At 35.7% G+C, this 20,578-nt stretch overlaps 1 protein-coding gene across 1 annotated transcript; it reads right to left on the bottom strand.

Annotated features, from left to right (window-relative positions):
- Positions 1-3,494: 3,494 nt before the first annotated feature.
- LOC102621358 (protein SODIUM POTASSIUM ROOT DEFECTIVE 3-like) lies at positions 3,495-4,705 on the bottom strand. Its single transcript, XM_006493234.4, has 3 exons — positions 4,182-4,705; positions 4,022-4,097; positions 3,495-3,893 (listed from the first exon to the last, which is right to left on the bottom strand). Exons 1-3 carry the CDS (start codon positions 4,545-4,547, stop codon positions 3,772-3,774), a joined length of 564 nt encoding a protein of 187 aa, XP_006493297.3. The 5' UTR covers positions 4,548-4,705; the 3' UTR covers positions 3,495-3,771.
- Positions 4,706-20,578: the final 15,873 nt, after the last annotated feature.

The following is a 20,578-nucleotide window of genomic DNA, read 5'->3' as shown; positions in this document are numbered from 1 at the left end:
CCGAATGATGCACTCCTTCAATACTGTTAATGGTGGGGAGATTGACTTATATCTTTAAAATCTTGAGCAAATGCAGACCCAATTATGTATACTCGTGTACTTGTCCCTACAGCTAATTATCTTGAGCAAACGCGCAAACTTTGTAATGACTGTTGCTAGTCTTGCTCCAACTACAATTCCAAAGCATTCATATGCTTAAACCGTATTATATTATTAAAGTTGTAATCTTGCACATATATATATTTATATGCTTAAGTGTGTGTAGGCCTAAAAGCAAGCATGCATGCATGCATATGCATTCATCATTTTGTGCGATGAGTTAGTCACTTACTTCCAGTCTTACCAGTGTCAGTAGGCCTTTTCTTTCTCGATAAATGTAAACGGCGGCAAAATGCCAGTATTGTGACTGCAACTTCATGCAGAGCTTCGTCGAAAATGGCATATGAAAACGACTGAGACAAACAATTTCTATAGGGAGCTCTTTCATTGAGTTTAGATAATGCGAGTTTTGATGAAGTTAAAAGAGCTTACAGAACGGTGGCTCTTTGATATCACCCCGATGTGATTTGCGCTTCTTAGAAGAAGGCAGAAGCGACGAGGATTTTTGTTAAACTACATGCTGCTTACAAGACTATCGTATCCTGTTTTGCGTGCAAAGTATGACTATCAATTACGACTTTCCAGAAATAATTATGGGGATTTTTGTGTTGATAATCATGATGAAGCTGCCATGAGAAAGATGTGGCAAGACCAAATTGTTGAGTTAAAGAAGAGGGCAGAAAAAAATGGCTCCTGGGGAAGCAAAATGAGGGCTCAAAACACACACGAGATGAAAATCAAGTAGTTTCGATTTGGTTGACTACATTAGCATGCAATTCTTATTAATTTCAAGGGAATTTTGTTGATTCTGTAATACGTAGGCAAAGTTGTAAGGTAAATTTTATATCCTCAACTTTGTAAGAACACAGTTGCTATTCTTTAATTAGGTTCAGTTAACAACTTTTTATCTCTAATTATTTTTTATTAGGAAATTATCAAATCGAACACACTTAAAGTGTTGTGCTAGATGGCACCTACAAATATATATATATATATATAAACTTATGCACTCATTAAATCTCAAACCTATGGCCCCTTGGACTTAAGATTGAAGCTATACTTGGGACTTAGTATCGGAGCTATGCCTTGGCTCTAAGATAAATTCATGTGATATAAATCATAACTATAAAATTTTATGGGTCTAACTGATATTCAAAAGTTAGCTTAAGAGTTGAAAATTGCTTCAAATTTTATTAAGCCCAAGATTTAATCTAGGTCAATGTGGAATTGTTTCCTTCACACCTCTATCACGTGCTATTCTTGTCACGTGATAAGGTAGTGTGGCACACTCTTGCATGAGTTTAGGTGTGACAAAAAAAAATTGCGAAAAATGATGATATTGAGCCACACCCAAAGGTGGTTGACAAAATGCTTCCGAGGAAATCAACTATTTTGAAACACTGTTTGATTTCTAAACACCATTGAGTCAACTTAGCAAGATTAAAAAAAAGACACCAATAGTTCATTTTATTGCATCGTTCAAAATCCCTTTAGGGATTGTAAAATATTAGTCTTGAGTCGTGTCTTAACATATCATTTAAGGATTATTTTTAGGGATTTCCCCTGAAATTTGGCGTATTAACACTCAAAGAGAATGTATCCACGTAATTACAAACACCTCCCCTGTCGTTAGTATCCAAATACGTATGGAATCAACATATAAGGGTAAATGTGTAAAAAAAATTTTAAATTCAAAAGAATTCAAAAGTGAAGCTTTGTGTTTCTTGATGTCTGATATATATGTAAGAGTTTACTCTATTAACCAGAATTTTATAATAACCACTGGACAAAAGAAGATAAAAGAAAACATAATCATTTCAATCTGCTTTCTCTTTCACGTGAACAACACTCAACACCATCTTCATCTTTAAAATACTTAAAATTAATTAACCATACAAAACACAAATAACTCCAATCATCTTGGTCAAAACCTCCCCAAAATCATTCAGTTTCTTTTCAACGAGGTATCCTCTTCGCTCTGCGAAGCAACATAAATTTGCCTATGCACTTTCCCAATCTCAGTCTTCATTCTAATCTGTATAACCAAACACACACAGTTCCCATTCACAATAGTGATCCCAGCAAAAAACATACATTTTTTCCCTTGAATATATGTATCTAAAGGAACGATTTTGTTCGTTTTGTTAATTGTCTCACTCTCTCCGATCAACGACCCTTGTTCCATTCAGAACGAGTGTGTCGTTGAATTGTTCCAGGATTAAGCTCTAGATTGATGGCCCATCGTTTCTCGAGTTCATTTAACCCGTAGATCTTCGACGTCGTTCCACCTCCACATATTTCAAACCAACTCTTTTTCTCACTCTATAGTGCTTTTTCGCATTCGTCAACTGATTGTGCCCAAGTCGGGAGGATCTCGCGATCCTCGCTTGTTTTTGTTTCACTTATAATTTTCCGTACCCGTAATCTTCGCCTCCTTTCCCCATGCCAAAATCTAACAAAAGTCAAATTTGTTTTGTTTGGAGGTCAAGAAAAAGCGAGAGGAAGCGAGAGATAATTTCAATGAAAACAGAGAACCAATCTAAAAAATAATTTATTATTTGAGGGGAAGGGTACTTTTGTAATTTTAATGGTCTATTAACAGTCAAACTAACTGAATATTAACAACAGGAGAGGTGCTTGTAATTACGTGGATACATTCTTTCTGAGTGTTAATATGCCAAACCTTAGGAGAGGTCCCTAAAAATAACCCTATCTTTTAATGGGTTAGCCTGAGCTTAACCTTATTCAAGTCAAGATATTTACGGACTGGGCCAAAAAGCTCAAATTTTACATTATACATTTTTTAAAACGTTTTCATTGTGTTTTACAAATTTATTATTTATACATTTTTTTTGTTGGATTAAACTTTAAAAGTTGGGTTTATAGAATTTAAAACTATAGATATATGTTATAGGTGGGTTAAATATATGTGAAAAGATATATTTTAATTAAAATAGTATATATTTTTTAACTTTAAATATTTCTTGAACTTTTAGGCCAGTCTCAAGTTTTTCAAGTGAAACTCGAGCCCGGCCCAAATATATAAAATATGCTTAAATTTGATTAATTATAACTCAAAATAACTGAATTCAAGTCGGATGAACCTTCTAGTATTCCTAAAAATTTTTATGTAAACATCTTTACTTATAAAAACTTTATTAACAAAATTTCTATTTAAATAAAATTTATTTAAAAAGATATACTAAACATAGTCTAAATCCTTTCCTTATCGCACTCTTAATCCACCCCATTTTTCATCTACAATATTTATTTTAGTCCAGAAATTTTGGTAAGGTAGTTAGCGTAGAAAAAAATATTAAAGAGCAGTGATAATAATAATAATAATAATCTACACTACAGTATCGGACGTGACTGTGAATTATATACATGTGATGTAGAAAAATAAATAAAAATTAGCACGCATCATTCATTAAAAAGTAGCCATCACAATCAATACTGCTCCTATTCTCATGATCAATTTCCCACTCTTTCTTAAATTTAATTAGTCTATTTCTTGCTTTTAATTTTTTTTTTGCAGCAAGTAGCAATTAAAACCAAATAAAACGTACAATCACTTAATGTGAGGTAAAGATTAGACACGCATGATGATTGCAATTAAGCTTAATTTTGCTGATAAGTGTCTCAGGCATCAGCACTGCAGCACATTCACATTCAACAAGGCCAAAACTCAGCCCTTTTCACCTTTGAAATGCTCTCAAGTACTCCAGTTGGTGATATATGTCCCATCACTGTCACCCTCTTCGTCTCTAGATCTATGCTGAACGATGTAACGCCTGTAAATTGATATGATCCCTTATTTATTAATTTACAGTTTATTTTGTGATATTTACATTACATGCATGTACACTTTCTGAATATAATTCATTGTAACAATTGATAGATGAGTCAAATATATATGTACCTTCCATTTTAGATAAATGTTTCTTCAGTTTGCCAGCACAACCTTGACAATGAAGCGAGACCCTCATCACAACCACCTGCATGTATATTATGCAATTGACGTAATTAAACAAATATACTCATTAATCTATAAAAATGAATTGGAGAATAAGAAATTTGACCTGAAAGACCTGGCCTGATGAAGCAAGAGGAAGTTTAATGAGGGGCATTGACTTTGGATTCGGCTTTGGTTTTGGGTCATGGTGGCTATGAATATCATCTTGTGCTTGTCTTTTGATAGAAGAAGTGGAAGGAACAAAATGAAGAGACCTTTTGTAATTGCTACTAGGAGGATGATGAGAGTTATCAATCAGCTTAGAATATTTGATTAATCTTGTATGATCATCATCAATAGGAGTATTTCTATAATGATCATCAGCTGGTGGCCTCCTTGATCTGGGTACAATGACTGAACTAGCTGAATCATTTGGCATGCAAACTGCAGTTGCTGCTGCTGTTGATTGACACATCAAACCCCTCACCCTCATCTTCTTCTTCTTCTTCTTCTTCTTCTTCTTCTTCTTCTTCTTTTCAGACAGAGAAACAAATTAATATATTTTCTTTTATAAGAGCTTTTGTGAAATGTTGAAGATATAGATAGAGCTACGTGTCTATAAATTGAAGAGGAAGAGAGAAAATAAAATGATAACGATAATAGAACATTGCATTTTCATGCTATATTTATGACTTAGCTAACAAAGGTGGTAACCTAAGCTGGCACTGCCAGTTTCTTCCTGTACACGGTGTCCATCCTTTGAATGCTTTCACCTTCTGTCTTTGTCTTGGATTAATGCTGTGAAATCGACTGCTTCATGCCACATCTTTTTATATATTTGTTTGACTCTTCACTTTTTTGTGATGATCAATCTTTCCTTTTCAATTAAATGATTATTAGAATATTATTTAAAATGAAAGTTAATTATATGCTTAATGCTTTACATATTAAACAAATTAAATTAAATGTCTATATTTCACGATATAAAAGTTTCACTTGTAGTCATTTTATTATTATATTTATTGGTAAAACACTTAATTTTTTTTTTTGTTGAGTGGTAATTTAAGAAATTGTAAATGATGATGTAAATACCTTAATTGAAATTGCTTTGCTGAATCAATAATTCTGACCGAAATTTTTCCCATAAGATTCGGTATAAATTAGCTTCGAAATTCAGTTGATTCAAAACAAAGTCAAATAATGTAGTAATACACTGGATGCTTAATTAATTAAGTAGATAGGAAGGAACTGAAGCTGTGTTTATAATTTTACATGGAAAGAAAAGGACGGTCAAAATGAAGGCTACTGTAAATAGAAATAATTCAGTTAAAGTTGCAGAGGCAGTGCAATAAGTGAGGTAAAATGGATGTAAGACTGTCAACAGCCTCAGCTCACATAAAAGACAAGATTTGGTAACAAGTAACACAACTCATGATTCTGACTTGTTCTTTTCTCAAGACAAATTTTAATTTTCACTGTTGTTGAGTAGCCTGCCTCATTATCATCAATTGTAGTGGGACAAAACTACGTTACAGACTCTGTATGTAACAGCGCAATGGAAATTAGTTTTGTATCAGCTAAGTTCCAACAACTTTTCCTCTTTCCTGCAACGCGTGGATGCTCCTCATTTGCTGCGTTGTAGTGGAGCAAAAGACAAGACTTCCTGACAACTTACTGTTGTAAATTCTGTTTGGACAGCTTTTTCTATTAAGGTATTGCAAGAGCCCATCAATGCGAATAAGAGAAACAGAGAAGAGCGGGGATGAAAACAAAAGTTATTCGTCCTTCAAGATTTATAATAACTGTTTTTGAAAGCACCTTTTCAAAACCACGATTCAAAACCTCACGCTCTAAAAACCTTCAATTGAACCGTGTTTTAACTTCAAATTTACCAAGTGGTTTAACTTTAAGGATCAAGATTTTCTCCTGATTTAATTATATTTTGAGTAAATAACTTAATTATTAATTGGGTGTTAATAAATAAAAAATAAAAGAAATTAAATCTTATCAATATATTACTATTAAAAGATACATAACAAAAGATTATTAAAAACTCAGTAATACTCAAATCAGAAGAGGATCATGTTCCTTAACTTTAAACCACTTGGTAAGCTAGTGAATTGTATCGTGTTTTAAAAGAGATTTTTATAAAAATAATTGAAATCACTATTGAGTTTTTATTATTTTTGTAACAATACTTTTTCTTTGCTTTCAGAACATTTAAGCCCACTCTTTTTCACTTAAATAATATTAAAGAATTGCCTTTTATTAATATTTTAAATATATATCATACTTTTTGTTTAGGGGCAAAGTAAAAGACCAAAGAAAAATGCCACGTATCGATATGAAGTTTTATACCCAAAGTTATAACAAGAATGTTGGCTTACATCGGGTATCCCAGGTGTTTTGTGGGGTACCCGGGGTACACCAATTAAGAATAAAATAGTAAGAAAAATATTTAAAAAATTGTCAAGGGATAAAAGAGACATAATCTCAAAAACGATTAGCTGAGTTTCTAAAAAAAAAAAAAAGAATTAACGAGAAAATCTAATACTACAAAAGAGGAGACAACCACTTATCACTCCAACAAATAAGCTAAAAAGGTTGAGGCTATGACAGTTTGGACCACCAGCTTTCCTCTGCCACACCTGCGAATTCCCAACAACTTTAGCTGAGGTAGGCGAGACCACTCCTCTACATCTAACACGTGAATACACCTCAAACTTATTCTCCAAGTATATTTTGAAACGTCTAAGCCGCCACACATATGAAAAACAAGAATATTCCTGACATGACAACAAGGAATGCCAATAAAATAACGCCAGGTGGCACGGCAGCCGCGGTACACCTTATAAATACTTAAGTTTAATTTTTTTCAAACATCTAACACACATCACAAGAGCTGAGGTTTCTTCAACCTCTAATCTTCATTACTGAGAGTTTGCAAGCTCTCTAACCTGAGAAAACTCAACTTTGACTTGAGCGTCAGAGTGTAGGCTCCAACCACCCCCAACTCCACCTCTAACCTATTTCTCGTTGTTTTGCAAGTTTAAGGTGACTTTTGGAAGCTCTTCACACTCGAAGTCGAATCTCGCAGTCCCCCTTCACTCCATAAAAAACCGAAACAGTCCCGTAAACCCCGAACAAGCGAGGCACCCCGTTCCCCGATAAAAATAAATTTATTGTTCTTAACTTGATTTTGTGGTGTTCATACAAGCATCCAAAATATACTAAAAATACTTTTATTAATTCGGCTAAACTTCTTTATCACGAAAGATTAATAAAATAAATAAAGAAAAGTAAAAGAACTTATTAATCACTTGTCCAATAAGATATCTAAACTGCTGAGTTCTTTTGCATGATTAACACAATTGTGAAAAATGAAATGAATTTAAAAAAAAAAATACACGGATAGAATGAATCGTCAATTTATTTGGCAAGCATGCTGTGAAACATGCTCTTTCAAATAATACCATACACTACTTTGAAAAAAAATAAAATAAAATTTCTAACCCCAAACCACAAGTGGGAAATTTGGACCACTTTGGTATAACGACAATGTAGTCCACCTAGCTGTTTTTTCTGCCCCATAAAAATGAAATTAAAAAACAGTTTTTTTAATCTTTTTTTTATTATTAAATTTCTTCTACTATCCCAAAAAATCTTATCAATAATTACTGCTATTGTGTGCTTGATCAAATCGTTAGGAAATCTTAGTTCATCTTTTCAAATAAAAGGAAAAAACAATTGTCAAGAGTTTCTCTGTTCTTTCATCATAAAAAGAAAATGTGTACATGTATGAGATGTTTACAAAATGAGACAAAAAATGAATATTAAACGTGTCGTGGCAAATAAAATTATAAATAGTGGCATGGTAAGGAGAGTATAATGTATAAATGCAGACCTTTTGGTGGGTTATCTTTGAAAAATAGATGTGATCTAGAACCCATAACTTATGATCAGTTAAATTTCATTTAAAATAAAAGGAAATTTATCAATGAAATTATTATTGTTATTACAATATTGTTATTGTTTTATTCCATCTTTGTTTCTCTAAATTGGGGATTCTATCATATTAAAGTACTATAATTTTAAGTTATAATTATTCTGATAAGAAAAAAATATTGGTAAATATTAAATTTGAATAATAATTCTAATAAAAATAGTAACAGTATTATAATTTTTCACCATAAAAGTCTGTTAAATTAAAATTAACTTAGTTTCAATATTAAAACAACAAATGTTTACTAAACACTTTAAAATTGTCCAACTATAATGCCAAACAAGCTCTTTACTTTCAACATATTTATTTATATTGAAAATGTCAACCTGAGGTCTTGTAACCTCTTTTTTTTTTTTTTTAATAAATAATGAATGACAAGCTACTACTTCTCTTTTATGGTGCGTTTACTTATTAATAATTGGAATGGAAATAAAAAATGAGAATCATAATAAATTATTTACTTGAATTGCAGAAATCGAAATCAGAATGAGCAGAAATCCCATTAATGTGTTTATTTTATCTTGAAATTGGAATCAGAATAAGCTAAATTGTTTTAAGTTGCTAAAATGCCCTTAGTTAATTATTATTATTGTTATTGTTATTATTATCATTATTATTATTATTATTATTTGTGATTTTTATTATTATAAAAATAATTGTTAATAATAATAATATTAAAAATAATATCCTTAATAATTTATTAAAATAACCTTTGTTAATTATTGTCATTTGAAGATGATGATGATAATAATAATGATAATAATAATTAAAATAAAAATAACAATTAAAATAATAATATTTATTATCATTATTAAAATTGAATTCCATAATAATAATAAATAATAATTAACAATAACAACATTAATAAATTTGAATAATAACATTAAGAATAATAATTAACAATAATAACATTAATAACAAATAAGCAAACAATGGGAGGCAATGCTTTAGAAAAAAAAAAGATAAGTATAGACATTAAGAATTTCAGTTCAAAAAAATAAAAATAAAAATAAGCAAACAATGAAATCAGGCCAAGTAATACAATCACCAATCTATATAATTTTAATATACAATCAGTGGCCAAACAATATAAGAAATTAATGTATATAATTTAAAATATAAAATTATAATTCCCAAAACAAACATTGTGCTCATCTTTTCACCGGTGGTAGCAGATCGCCGCGACAAACGGCGACAGGATGAGCGCGAGCACTGCGGCAACAGATCGATAGCGAGCACGGTGGCAGATCGCGACGAACCGCACCAGCAGATCATGATAGCAACAAGCCAAACGGCGTGACGACAGCAGGAAAAACGGCGTGACAGCGAGTAGGACGAACGACGAGTACCAAATATGATAATGAGCTTCATTTTGCCTGTTTTTCTTTTACTCTCCGTTTATATTTTCCAATTTCAAAGAGGGTATTTTTGAAATATTAAAAATGTAGCGGGGACAATTTCGGTATTCTAAGGAATGGAGTTCTGATTCCCAACCCCCTCCCCTAGGGATGGCAATTTCCGGGTCCGGGTCCGGGTTTGGCTGTTCCGGATCCGGACCCGGACACAAAATTTTCATAACCGGACCCATATTAAACCCGGGTTTTTTAAATCCGGGTCCGGTCCGGGTTCAACCCGGAAAAATCCGAGTTTCCGAATTCCGGGTTTTGAACCCGGATTGCTTTTTTTTTTTTTTTTTAGGGACCATATAACTTATTTTAACAAGGCACAGGGGATGGGGTTTAATGTTTTAATCTTTTCCCCAACAACACATTACACAATTCTTCCTAGAATTGGTTCAATAAAATTTGATGGATAAAAGGCAAAAAAAAAGAACATATAACACATCAGTGACATCACTAGACTACTAGAACCAAATTGTTTAACTTTGGCTCATCAAAATTTGCCGGACATAGGGCAAAAAAATAGAACATATAAACACATCCAGAACCACCAGCCCACTAGAACCAAATTGTTTAACTTTGGTTCATCAAAATTTGCTAGACATAGGGCCAAATAATAGAACATAATAACACATCCAGCTTCTAAAACAAATACAACACAAATACACAATATAAAATCTAAAATTCAAAGTTTTAAAGTAATAAACATCCACAAATACAAATTCATAACATAATTCTATAATTTAAAGCTGAAATTTCCAGCCACTGCCCACTAGTGCTCAGATTTCTAGCCACTGACCACAGCCCACCAGTGCTCAAATTTCCAGCCACTGCCCACAGCCCACCAGTGCTCAAAAAAGTGCCTGCGACAAATTTGCAGATATCCTAAACAATTCTTACTGCATTGGCAGATTATTCTAAATTTCTAATCGAGGAAAAGGATAAGGAGTGTACAATACTAACTGGAAAGAGTCATTACTCTTCAAGCAACTCAGTATACACAAGTAGTAAAAGCACAGGACAAGGTCGAACCCAATTTCAGTGAGAGAAAGCAGAAGCAAGCCAAGCAGAGTATTAATGCTAGTCAGGCTCAGAACTACCATTCATGCAGCTAGCCATAGGCAGCAGCCCTTTGGCTAATTATACTTCAAATTCAATTCTAAGCTTACTCACTAACCAACTCTTAATGCACAAAACCAACAATACGCGGCAGAAGAAAAATGGCAACTGTTCTGTTTTAGACAACAATTTCTCCTTGTGCCAGAAAAACAAAGAACAAAAAGAGGCAAATAATTCAGAAAAACAAAAAGCTTATAATTAGTCAAGTGCTCTCATATGTCATATACAAAGAAAACCATGTCTGAGGAAAAATCAAATTGTGCCAGCAGCAATACAAGCTCAAAGCATAACAACACAAAAATTGTAAAGAGGGAAAATCAAAGTGTAATAGAGCATAAATTGTAAAGAGAAAAGCCGAGACTCACAAATATTCACAGCAGCAGCTGAAGTATATGCTGATGAACACAGAACACAGCAGCGAGACTGAGGTGGATTTCAACCCCTTTTGCTGGCCGCGACAGAGTGAGAGATCAGACGAGTGATGAAACGAACAAGCCTCGCCGTGAAGGTGATGACAAGCCACGACGCGAAGGATCTGATCTGATCTGAAGAAGAGATTACAGGAGAGTTGCAGAGAGAGTGAGAGAGATTAAGTGACGATGGAGGACTGAGATGAGCAATGAGTCACGGCTCACGAGTGAGAGAGATTGAGAGAGGAACGGATTACGGTTTACGGATGAGACTTGAGAGATTGAAAGGAGAAATTACAGATTTACAATAATTTTTTTTAGGTTGAAGGAGAAATTTCGAGAGAGGATTAAAGGAACGAGACGAGAGAGATCTAGATTCTAGAGTTTCACTTTTGTTTTTGTTTTTTTTTAATTTTTCTATTTATAATTACGAATTTACGAATCAAAATTAATATTAAAATAAATAATATCCGGGTCCGGGTTCTGGATTTGCGGGTTCACCTGAAATCGAATCCGGACCGGAAAAATACGGGTTGTCAAAAACTGATCCGAATTCCGGATAAAAAACTATGCCGGTGCGGGTTGAACCCGGACCGAATTTTCCGAGTTCAATCCGGGTCCGATCCGGGTCCGGGTTTGATTGCCACCCCTACCCTCCCCCGTAGGGCAAAAGTCCGGGTCGGGTCCGCATTTGGGGCTGCCCGAGACCAACCGATATGATACACATAACTCCCAGGACTTAAACCGTACTTGGATTTTTTCTATGCGGGCACGAGCCTTTTTTTTGGGGTTTTTTCTGCCTGCATTTTCAAAGCACTGGGCGGAGGCATCCCTCATGCTTCAACTTCAAGTATACATAAAAGTTTACTTTTAACTAACAAACCAAAATCAACATCTTTGCCTGCATTCAAGTCTTTACTTTTATAAAATCCAAAATGAGCAAAGAAGGCCTATAAGCAACCATCTTATGGAGTTATTAAAATTAAAAAAGGAAAAAAATTCATGAAATCATAAAAGTAAAATTGTAAATTCTAAAATCGTATTTGATAGAAAGTTTTTCTCTCCTTCTAGACAGTTCTCTCTTAATGGGAACCTAGAATGGAGAAAGTAAAGGATCCATAGTGATCCAAGTCTGTCACTCATAGGTTGGGTGGGGAGCATCGCTCTAAAGGAATAGAAAGGGAGAACTGGTACGAGGTTTAAACACAGACAAGATATAGTTAAGGAGGTTGGTAAGAAGTTGGTGAGTGCTTTTAGTGCAATTGATTCTAAGAAGAGAGATGGATGCAGAGGAGTTAATATGTAAATGTGAAGCCATAGGCTTAAAATCAAAGGAAGACGATATAATAAACTTTGAGGGAAGAATGAAAGTTAGAGGAGAGAAAGTTGCAGCACACTACCTTGTTGGGAAAATATTGCATACACGTGGAGTCTCCCGTGAAGGACTCAGGGCAGCGATGCAACAAGTGTGGAGATCCATAAAGGAAGTTAAAGTAGAGAGTTTAGGCGAAAACATTTTCATCTTTAGATTTGCCTCAGAAGGTGAAAAGAAGAGGATATTGCACGGGGGACCATGGCACTTCAACAACTCGCTAATGGTGCTCACCAAACCAACTGGGGTGGGTAATATTAAGCAACAGAACTTCACCCATACATTGTTTTGGGTGCAACTGCACAATGCACCTATTATGTGTATGGATAAAGACATAATGAGAGAGATAGGTGAGAAGATTGGTAAGGTTGAGGAGGTGGAAATGGATGAAATAGGGGAATGTCTCGGGTCTTTTGCTCGATTAAGGATCTTGATAGACATAACACAGCCATTGAAGAAGAGAGTGCTATTAAAACTAGAAGATGAAGAGAGGATTTCAATCAAAATTGCCTACGAAAAATTGCCTACTTTTGTTTCTGTTGCGGGATAATCGAGCATTAATATAAGGAGTGCCTCGAGTATAAAGGGCAACCGAAGGATGAATTTATATATGGAGCATGGATGAAAGCACAAACAAAAGTAGAAACAGCAAAGTAGAAGACAAATCAAGAATTTTGGTATGGGAAGCAAAAGGCATCACAATCAGTATTGGGAAACCATAAACAATAAGAACAAACCCAATAAAAAATGGGTCAAGAGCAGTGGCGAAGCTAGCATCAATTTTTTAGGTGGGCTAAATTTTTTTAAAAAATAAAATTTATTTCTCTAAAAATTTATTTTATACAAACGAAATTAAACACACTATATAAAAAAAATCTAACTTTAAAATTATAAAAATACAATTTAAATAAGAAAAATATTATCAAATATTAGATTTATTTTTATTTTTTATAAATATTAATAAAGTAAAATTTTAAATTATAATTTTTTTTTCAAAAAGCTAACCCGGGCTGCAGCCCGGGTTAGCCTCCCTTTACCTTCGCCACTGGTCAAGAGAGACCAAGCATGATAGATGGATTCGGGGCAACCCAGCGCCAAGATGACAGCAGCACATGGCCAATAAAGATCAGCCACGTGGAAGGACTAGCTGAAGGCTCATTAATGAAACAGGGCAGGGCTGATAAGCAGCAGACTATAGGTTGTAGTAATGTTGCAGATATAGCTGATGGGGAGTTAATGTTTAGAGATATGAGCATCTTAGCGGGAAACAATGAAAAGAAAGAGCGGGAGAATGCAATGGAGATTGAAAAAAAAATACGGACTTAATGGGCCTTAACACACAGGGAGATGATTTGGGCTTAACACAGAAATTTAGTGAGGACGAAGCAGCTGGAGCATGCACAAATGTGAAAGACAAAAAGAAAAAATGGAAATCTCAAGCGTGGGAAAGAGTTATCAAAGGAAATGGAAATCTCAAGCGCGGGAAAGAGTTATCAAAGGAAATGGAAATGGTGGGCCAACTTCACTCAAGCGGCCTAGGGAGGGACAACTGAGAGCGAGCCCAGAGTGTAAAAAAATGAAAAAAAGGTCGGGTGTTTCACAAGCCGAGCTAAATCAGCTTTCACTTTCCCCAGCAAAACTTGACTATTTGAGGGTGGAGGGAGAAGGAAGTTTTGAGCTTGGACAAGGGAATGTTACAGAGAATGCAACGGCGGACGCTGAAAACCAGCCCCGCAGACAGCCATGAAAATAATAAGTTGGAACGTTTGGGGTTTGGAGAATCCCCGAATGTGCCTAGCCTTGAAGAAAATTCTCCAAGCGCACAAACCTCAATTGGTTTTTCTTTGTGAAACCAAGTTAAAGAATGTGCAAGTTAAAAAAGAGTGTGAAAGGCTGATGATAGATAGTTATTTTGCAGTTGATAGAGTTGGGAAAAGTGGTGGTTTAGCCTTAATGTGGAGTAAAGATGTCCAAATTAAATCATGTAGCAGACACCATATAGACATGTATGTCAAAAATACAAACAAGAAATGTTGGAGATGCACAAGAGTATACGGGCACCCCAAAGCAAATGAGAAAAAGCACACATGGACCCTTTTAAGAAGATTGTCCTCTCTCCCATGGCTTTGTTTTGGTGATTTCAATGAGATCCTGATTCCAAATGAAAAAAGCAGGGTGTAGATAAAAATGCCAATTTGATAGCCGAATTTAGAGATGTGCTAGATTGTAAGTTGATAGATTTGGGGAGCAAAGGACACCCATTTACTTGGTGCAACAGACAATTTGGGCCATTGTGCATAGAGGAAAAAATAGATAGGTTTTTCTGCAATGAAGAGTGGAGAACGGAGTTTCACGATGACGTAGCCACAAACTTGATCCATTGGGAGTCTGATTACTGCCCGGTTATGATGGAGGTTCGAGAACGGCAGCGAAGTCTAGTGTATGAAAGAAGAAACTTTAATAGAATTTATTGTGAGGATATGTGGAGTCGCTATGAGGAATGCCAAAATATTGTGAAATATGAGTGGCTGCAGTGGCATATAACTACAGAAATTAATCCTGTGCTGAGGTTTAAAACGATTGGGAAGAGATCTTTAGCCCAAATGAAATGGTGGAGTAAAGAGGAGTTCGGTGGTAGAGATAAAAAGCTGAATGAGTTAATGAGGAAGTTGAAGAGGGCAAAAGAGAGCAATCTCCAATATGAAAATGGGAATGAGATTAGACATATTGAGCGGCAGATACAAAATTTCTTGTTAGAAGAAGAGATGTACTGGAAACAGAGATCAAGGGCAGACTGGCTGAAAGGAGAGGACAAGAACACGAAGTTTTTTCATGCCAAAGCTTCAGCGAGAAGAAGGAAAAACAGAATTGAAGGCATTGAAGACAGGATGGGGAATTGGCTTAATGACAAAGAGGAAGTGGAGAAAATTTTTTGTGAATACTTTCAAGACTTGTTCACAACTTCAAATCTAGGAGAGGCTTAGATCAAGGCAGCGTTACAAACGATGGCTCCAAAAGTTACTTCGGAGATGAATCTTTTCTTGGAGCAGCCATTCACAGTAGAGGAGATCACAACAACTCTTTCTCAGATGTGTCCAATAAAAGCTCCTGGGTCGGACAGATTGCAAGCGGTTTTCTTCCAAAAGCATTAGGAAGCAGTTAAAGACAAAGTCCTTGCAACACGCCTTTACGTCTTAAATGAGCAAGGTACTATAGCGCCACTCAATCACACATATATTGCTCTAATTCCCAAGATTGCCAAGCCTAGGAAAGTAACATAATTTAGACCTATTAGCTTATGAAATGTAATCTATAGATTAATAGCTAAAGTGATTGCTAATAGGCTGAAGCATATTCTTCATAAGATAATCTCCCCAACACAAAGCTCTTTTGTACCAAATAAATTGATCACTGATAACATCATCATTGGTTACGAATGATTGCACAGTATTCGACACAGCCAAGGGGAAAAAAAAGGGGTTAGTAGCTTTGAAACTAGACATAAGTAAAGCATATAATAGAGTAGAGTGGTCCCTTTTTAAGCACACTATGGAAAAACTTGGCTTTTCGGATAAATGGATACATCTTATCATGGACTGTATAACTACCCCTTTATTTTTTATTATTATAAATGGGGTTGCTAAAGGGTTGATACAGCCACAAAGAGGGCTTAGGCAAGGATGCCCTTTATCCCCTTATCTATTTTTAATGTTTGCAGAGGTGTTCTCCAATTTGTTGATATGTGTAGAAAGATAGAGCTTGATTCATAGCTTGAGATTCGATAAGAATGTCACGATCTCCCACTTACTTTTTGCGGATGATAGCTTGGTATTCACGAGAGCTTCAACTGAAGATTGCAGTCACTTGCATGTGCACAGAAATGTTCTTTTCAGAGTCTTTGAATTGTTCGCTTGCATGTGCACAGAAATGTCGCACGCCATTGATTTCTTCGAGAAGAATGGCACTCCAGTAATCACCACTGGTATCAGAGCCATGCTTCTTGTCGAGGTGGTATCATTAGTAATTTGAATCATCTTATTTGATCTCCTAGAAGAAGAACTCCTCAACCATGGAAACAAATACAACATCAACTTCATTTCCTTCATCATCTTCATCTCATATCTCTCTTTCTTCTACTCTATCTCTTCCCAAATCATGTTCTAAGCACATAGCCTCCAAAATTGAGAATATTGTTGAATATTCCTATATTCCAGAATCTGCTCAAATCAATGAGTCCCAGTTTCCCCTAATGAGTCCTTACAATCTCTACAGATAGAAAACTTCTTTCACTAGAAGTATTCGAACTCTGATTTCCATTAAAGGACCAATCCCAAAAGAATACATCCAGTCATCCAGACTAGATCAATGTGCTTTACAAGCCTCTCAGAGTGAACAATATGTCACTATGGAAATACCCTCAGATCTCGTCGCCAACTGAAAACGAGAAGGGTACATGCACCTCCATCTTGGAGGTGTACGATTAATTCTCACTCTTCATGGTAGAAAAGGCTTACCTGTTACAGCTAGAATTTCTCTCCTAGACACTAGGTTCAAAAGTACCAACACGCTGTTGTAGGAACCGTTCTGACAACCCTCCATGCTGGCTGTGTCTTATTAACCTTTTACCTAAATTTCAACCTTTCTCTTGAAGACCCTAATCTTCCAACAACTCTTAAGGTCCAGATCCAGCTCCAAGGAGCAGAACAAACGCCCACATCAAAGATTGCAACCCTCCATCACTAAATAGTGTATCGATTACAAAATCATGCACTAGATCTTCCCACACCATACACTACTTCTGATGCCTTGACGATATTAGCTGACACAGACACAATTCCAACCATCATCCAAATCCCCAAACAAATCCAAAAACAAGAATTGCTCAAACTCATGCCTCTTGAATGGCTAACCAACTATGAGCACTTTCACCAAAATTCTGAACCAATACAAACCACAGAAGCCACATTTGACAAACGACCAAATGGTCAAGTCAAACTGTCTTTTCAAACTCCTGACACCAAATCTGTTTCAGACAGTCCACAGCTTTCCTATACTGCTATGATCACAATAGTTCAAACTGGTCAAGAAAAGAAACTTCCTATTCATGGTTTTTCCTCCGAAGGGTATCCAATATATCTAGATAAAATCAATGGTCATTTCATATGGGATGTTCCTGAAGCCCATATGTGCAATCCGAATTGTCCTTACTTGGATGATACGGATATTGACGAGGAATTGGAAGTTATGTGGAGAAAGAACAAGAAAAAGAAAAAAATCTTCTTATCCACCATCATCTTGCAAATATTTTTCTCCACAATCTCCACTAGATCCCAAACCTCCTGTCCATCCAATCAGATCATGCCTTGTGTTTTCAAGCCACTCCTATGAGGAATCTTTTCCTCCACTTGAAAAACAGACAAACACACAAACTCGAGTTACATCCAAACCTTTTGTTCAATCTCCAATTACAGCCTCTGGGCAACCTGAGGAGCCAAAACAGTATGAAGCTGTTTTAAACTGGCAAACCAAAAATGCCAGTGCTCAAAATCAAACTCTTTAGCAACTCGGTAAGAAAATTGATCTTGTTGCCAGTCAAGTCTCTCAGACTGAGACTAAAGTTGATTCAATCAGCAGTCATCTTGATCAGATGTATATACATCTCCAAGATCGGATCTCCGAACTCGACACCGATCTCCGACGAATGATCAACAACCACATTTGGGGTCCAGAGTTCAATAAAAAGAAGCTGAGATTAGAAAACTCAAAGCCGAATTGTCAAGAATTGATGCTGAAAAGACTCGACCTTCTCTTTTTACCCAACCACAGCCAACACCCGTATCTCCTTCGTTCTTTGAAACCTATACACTTTTCTACACACTATCCAGACCTCAACAACCTGTTTATAATCAATTCTTTGGGTTCTCGCACCTTCAACCAACTCCTCAACCATCTTCACCCAGAAAATCAAAATCCAAAGTCAAAATTTCCAAACCAAATCCAAAGGTCCCTTCATCTTCCTCTACCTCTACCATACCTCCAGAAGATTTACCACAGGACATTCCAGAGCCTCTTAAGAAAGACAGACTCGATGGATCAGTATCATTATCATACTGTCCAGAACCAATCTTCTGACTCCTCTGAGCCAGAAACAGTTATTGAGTCAAACCCATCTGAATCCAACCCGTCTTCTTCAAACTCATCCACAAACTCAGAAAAAATCTCAACTGACTCTGAATCCAAATATGCTGACATTACAGGCATATTAATGGCTACTGAAACTGCAGATCCAAGTGCTTCTACTTCAACACCTATTGTTGAAGATCATCCTTCTGATTAAGCATCTCAAACAAACCTAATGCTCAACCCCAAGCCGTTCTTTGTGAATTCATGGCCCGATCCATGGGTTCTCTACGAGACTGGCTAGAGAGCTTAGGAGAATACAGACAGATTCAATTCATGGAATCCCCAATTGGAACTGCTCTCAATATTATTCATGAACAATTCATCGGTGAAAAAACTGCTTCCACTGATGCAGACAGGAAAGAATATCACCAGATGATGTGTTGTTCTCTGAAAAGACACCTTCTAGATGCTTATTACAAAAGAATGAGTATTCTATTTTACAAGCTGAATGGATTCAATGAGCCATCTCTTAAACATGTCTTCATAGTCTCTCTTCCTTCTGAATTACAACCAGATCTTCAAAGAAAAATTACAGCCACTAACCTGAGCATAGCTGATATCTCTTTGGGAAAGATTTTTCAAATGGCCATGCTATCTCTTGATAAAATCTGTGAGCAAAAAGAATTCTTCAAAGATCTCATGGAAGATAAAAAATCCTTTTCTCAAGCTTGTCACAAACCTTATCTCAAAATCGAGTGTAAGGATGAAAAGAAATGTGTTTGTCCAACCACAAAGAAACGACATCTCCAGAAACACTTGCGCAAGAAATCATGCTCCAAAAAACCTTTTCGGTATTTCAAAAAGAAAGATGTTTCTCAGTACCGAAAGAAAAAATCCAACCATTGTTTCGTCTGCAAGAAACGCGGTCACTTTGCCAGAAATTGTCCCCATAAATTTGCCAAAGCTGTTCATTTTATCCAACATCTTCAACATTCTTCTCTGTTATCTGAGAATGAGGATGTCGAATCAAATTTTTCAGAACAGTCAGCTCAAGATGACCAAACTGCTTTCCTTATAGCCGAATCCTCTGATTCTGAAGATATTTCCGTCATCTCTACAGTTCAAACTGTCAACCATGTTTCCATCATTCCTAGACCTTCTCTCAAGATGTCCATCATTCCTTCTAAATTCCATAAACCTGTTCCTGTTATTGGGTTTATTGACACGGGTGCAGACACCAATATGATTGATCCTTCTGTTCTCCCATCAGACTGTTGGGAACACCATTCCAAACTCTTTAGAGCAATTAATGGTGAAACTTTTGAAACAACTTTGATTACCAAAAAACCCATTGGTATTCAATTCTTTCCGAATTGTATAATTTGGAAAAAGATTGTAGCCTTCAAACTTCTAGATAAAGATTTACTCATAGGTTTTGACATTCTTCATTTGGTTAAAAACCTCTTCCTTACTAGTTCTGGAGTTCGCTACAAACAAATGTTCTTACCCTATACAGATACTCTCCGTCTGTATGCCCTTTCAGCAACACCATCTCCATCCCATCATATCTCACAAAAGTTCTTAGAGTTCTGTCCAGAAAACCATTCACAGTTCCACCATCCTTCACCTCTTTGGAAAAATGAACAATTCTTCATTCACCTTCCCTTCAAACTCAATGAAGACATAAACCCCACAAAAGCATCACACCCGGGTATGTCTCCTTCAGACCTCCTGCTTGTCAAGCCTTTTATGTTGAAAAACGATCTGAATTAGTTCGTGGAAAAAAGAGATTAGTTATTAATTACCAGCCACTTAATTCTTTTCTTAAAGATGATAAGTTTCTCCTTCCTAAAATCCAGACCCTGTTTGTCCATCTTCAAGGGGCTCGTATCTTCTCTAAGTTCGATTTGAAAGCTGGTTTTTGGCAACTTGGTATTTCACCAGTTGACTGACACAAAACTGCCTTCTGCATTCCTAATGCTCATTATCAATGGACTGTTATGCCTTTTGGTCTTAAAGTCGCTCCCTCTTTATTTCAAAAAGCCATGACAAAAGTCTTTAGTCCTATTCTTCATCATGCATTGGTCTACATTGATG

The sequence above is a fragment of the Citrus sinensis genome, chromosome 5, assembly GCF_022201045.2.
Source record: "Citrus sinensis cultivar Valencia sweet orange chromosome 5, DVS_A1.0, whole genome shotgun sequence".
Taxonomy (NCBI): Eukaryota; Viridiplantae; Streptophyta; class Magnoliopsida; order Sapindales; family Rutaceae; genus Citrus; species Citrus sinensis.
Note: the sequence above shows the minus strand (reverse complement) of the source record. Positions and strands in the feature narration are given on the sequence as shown.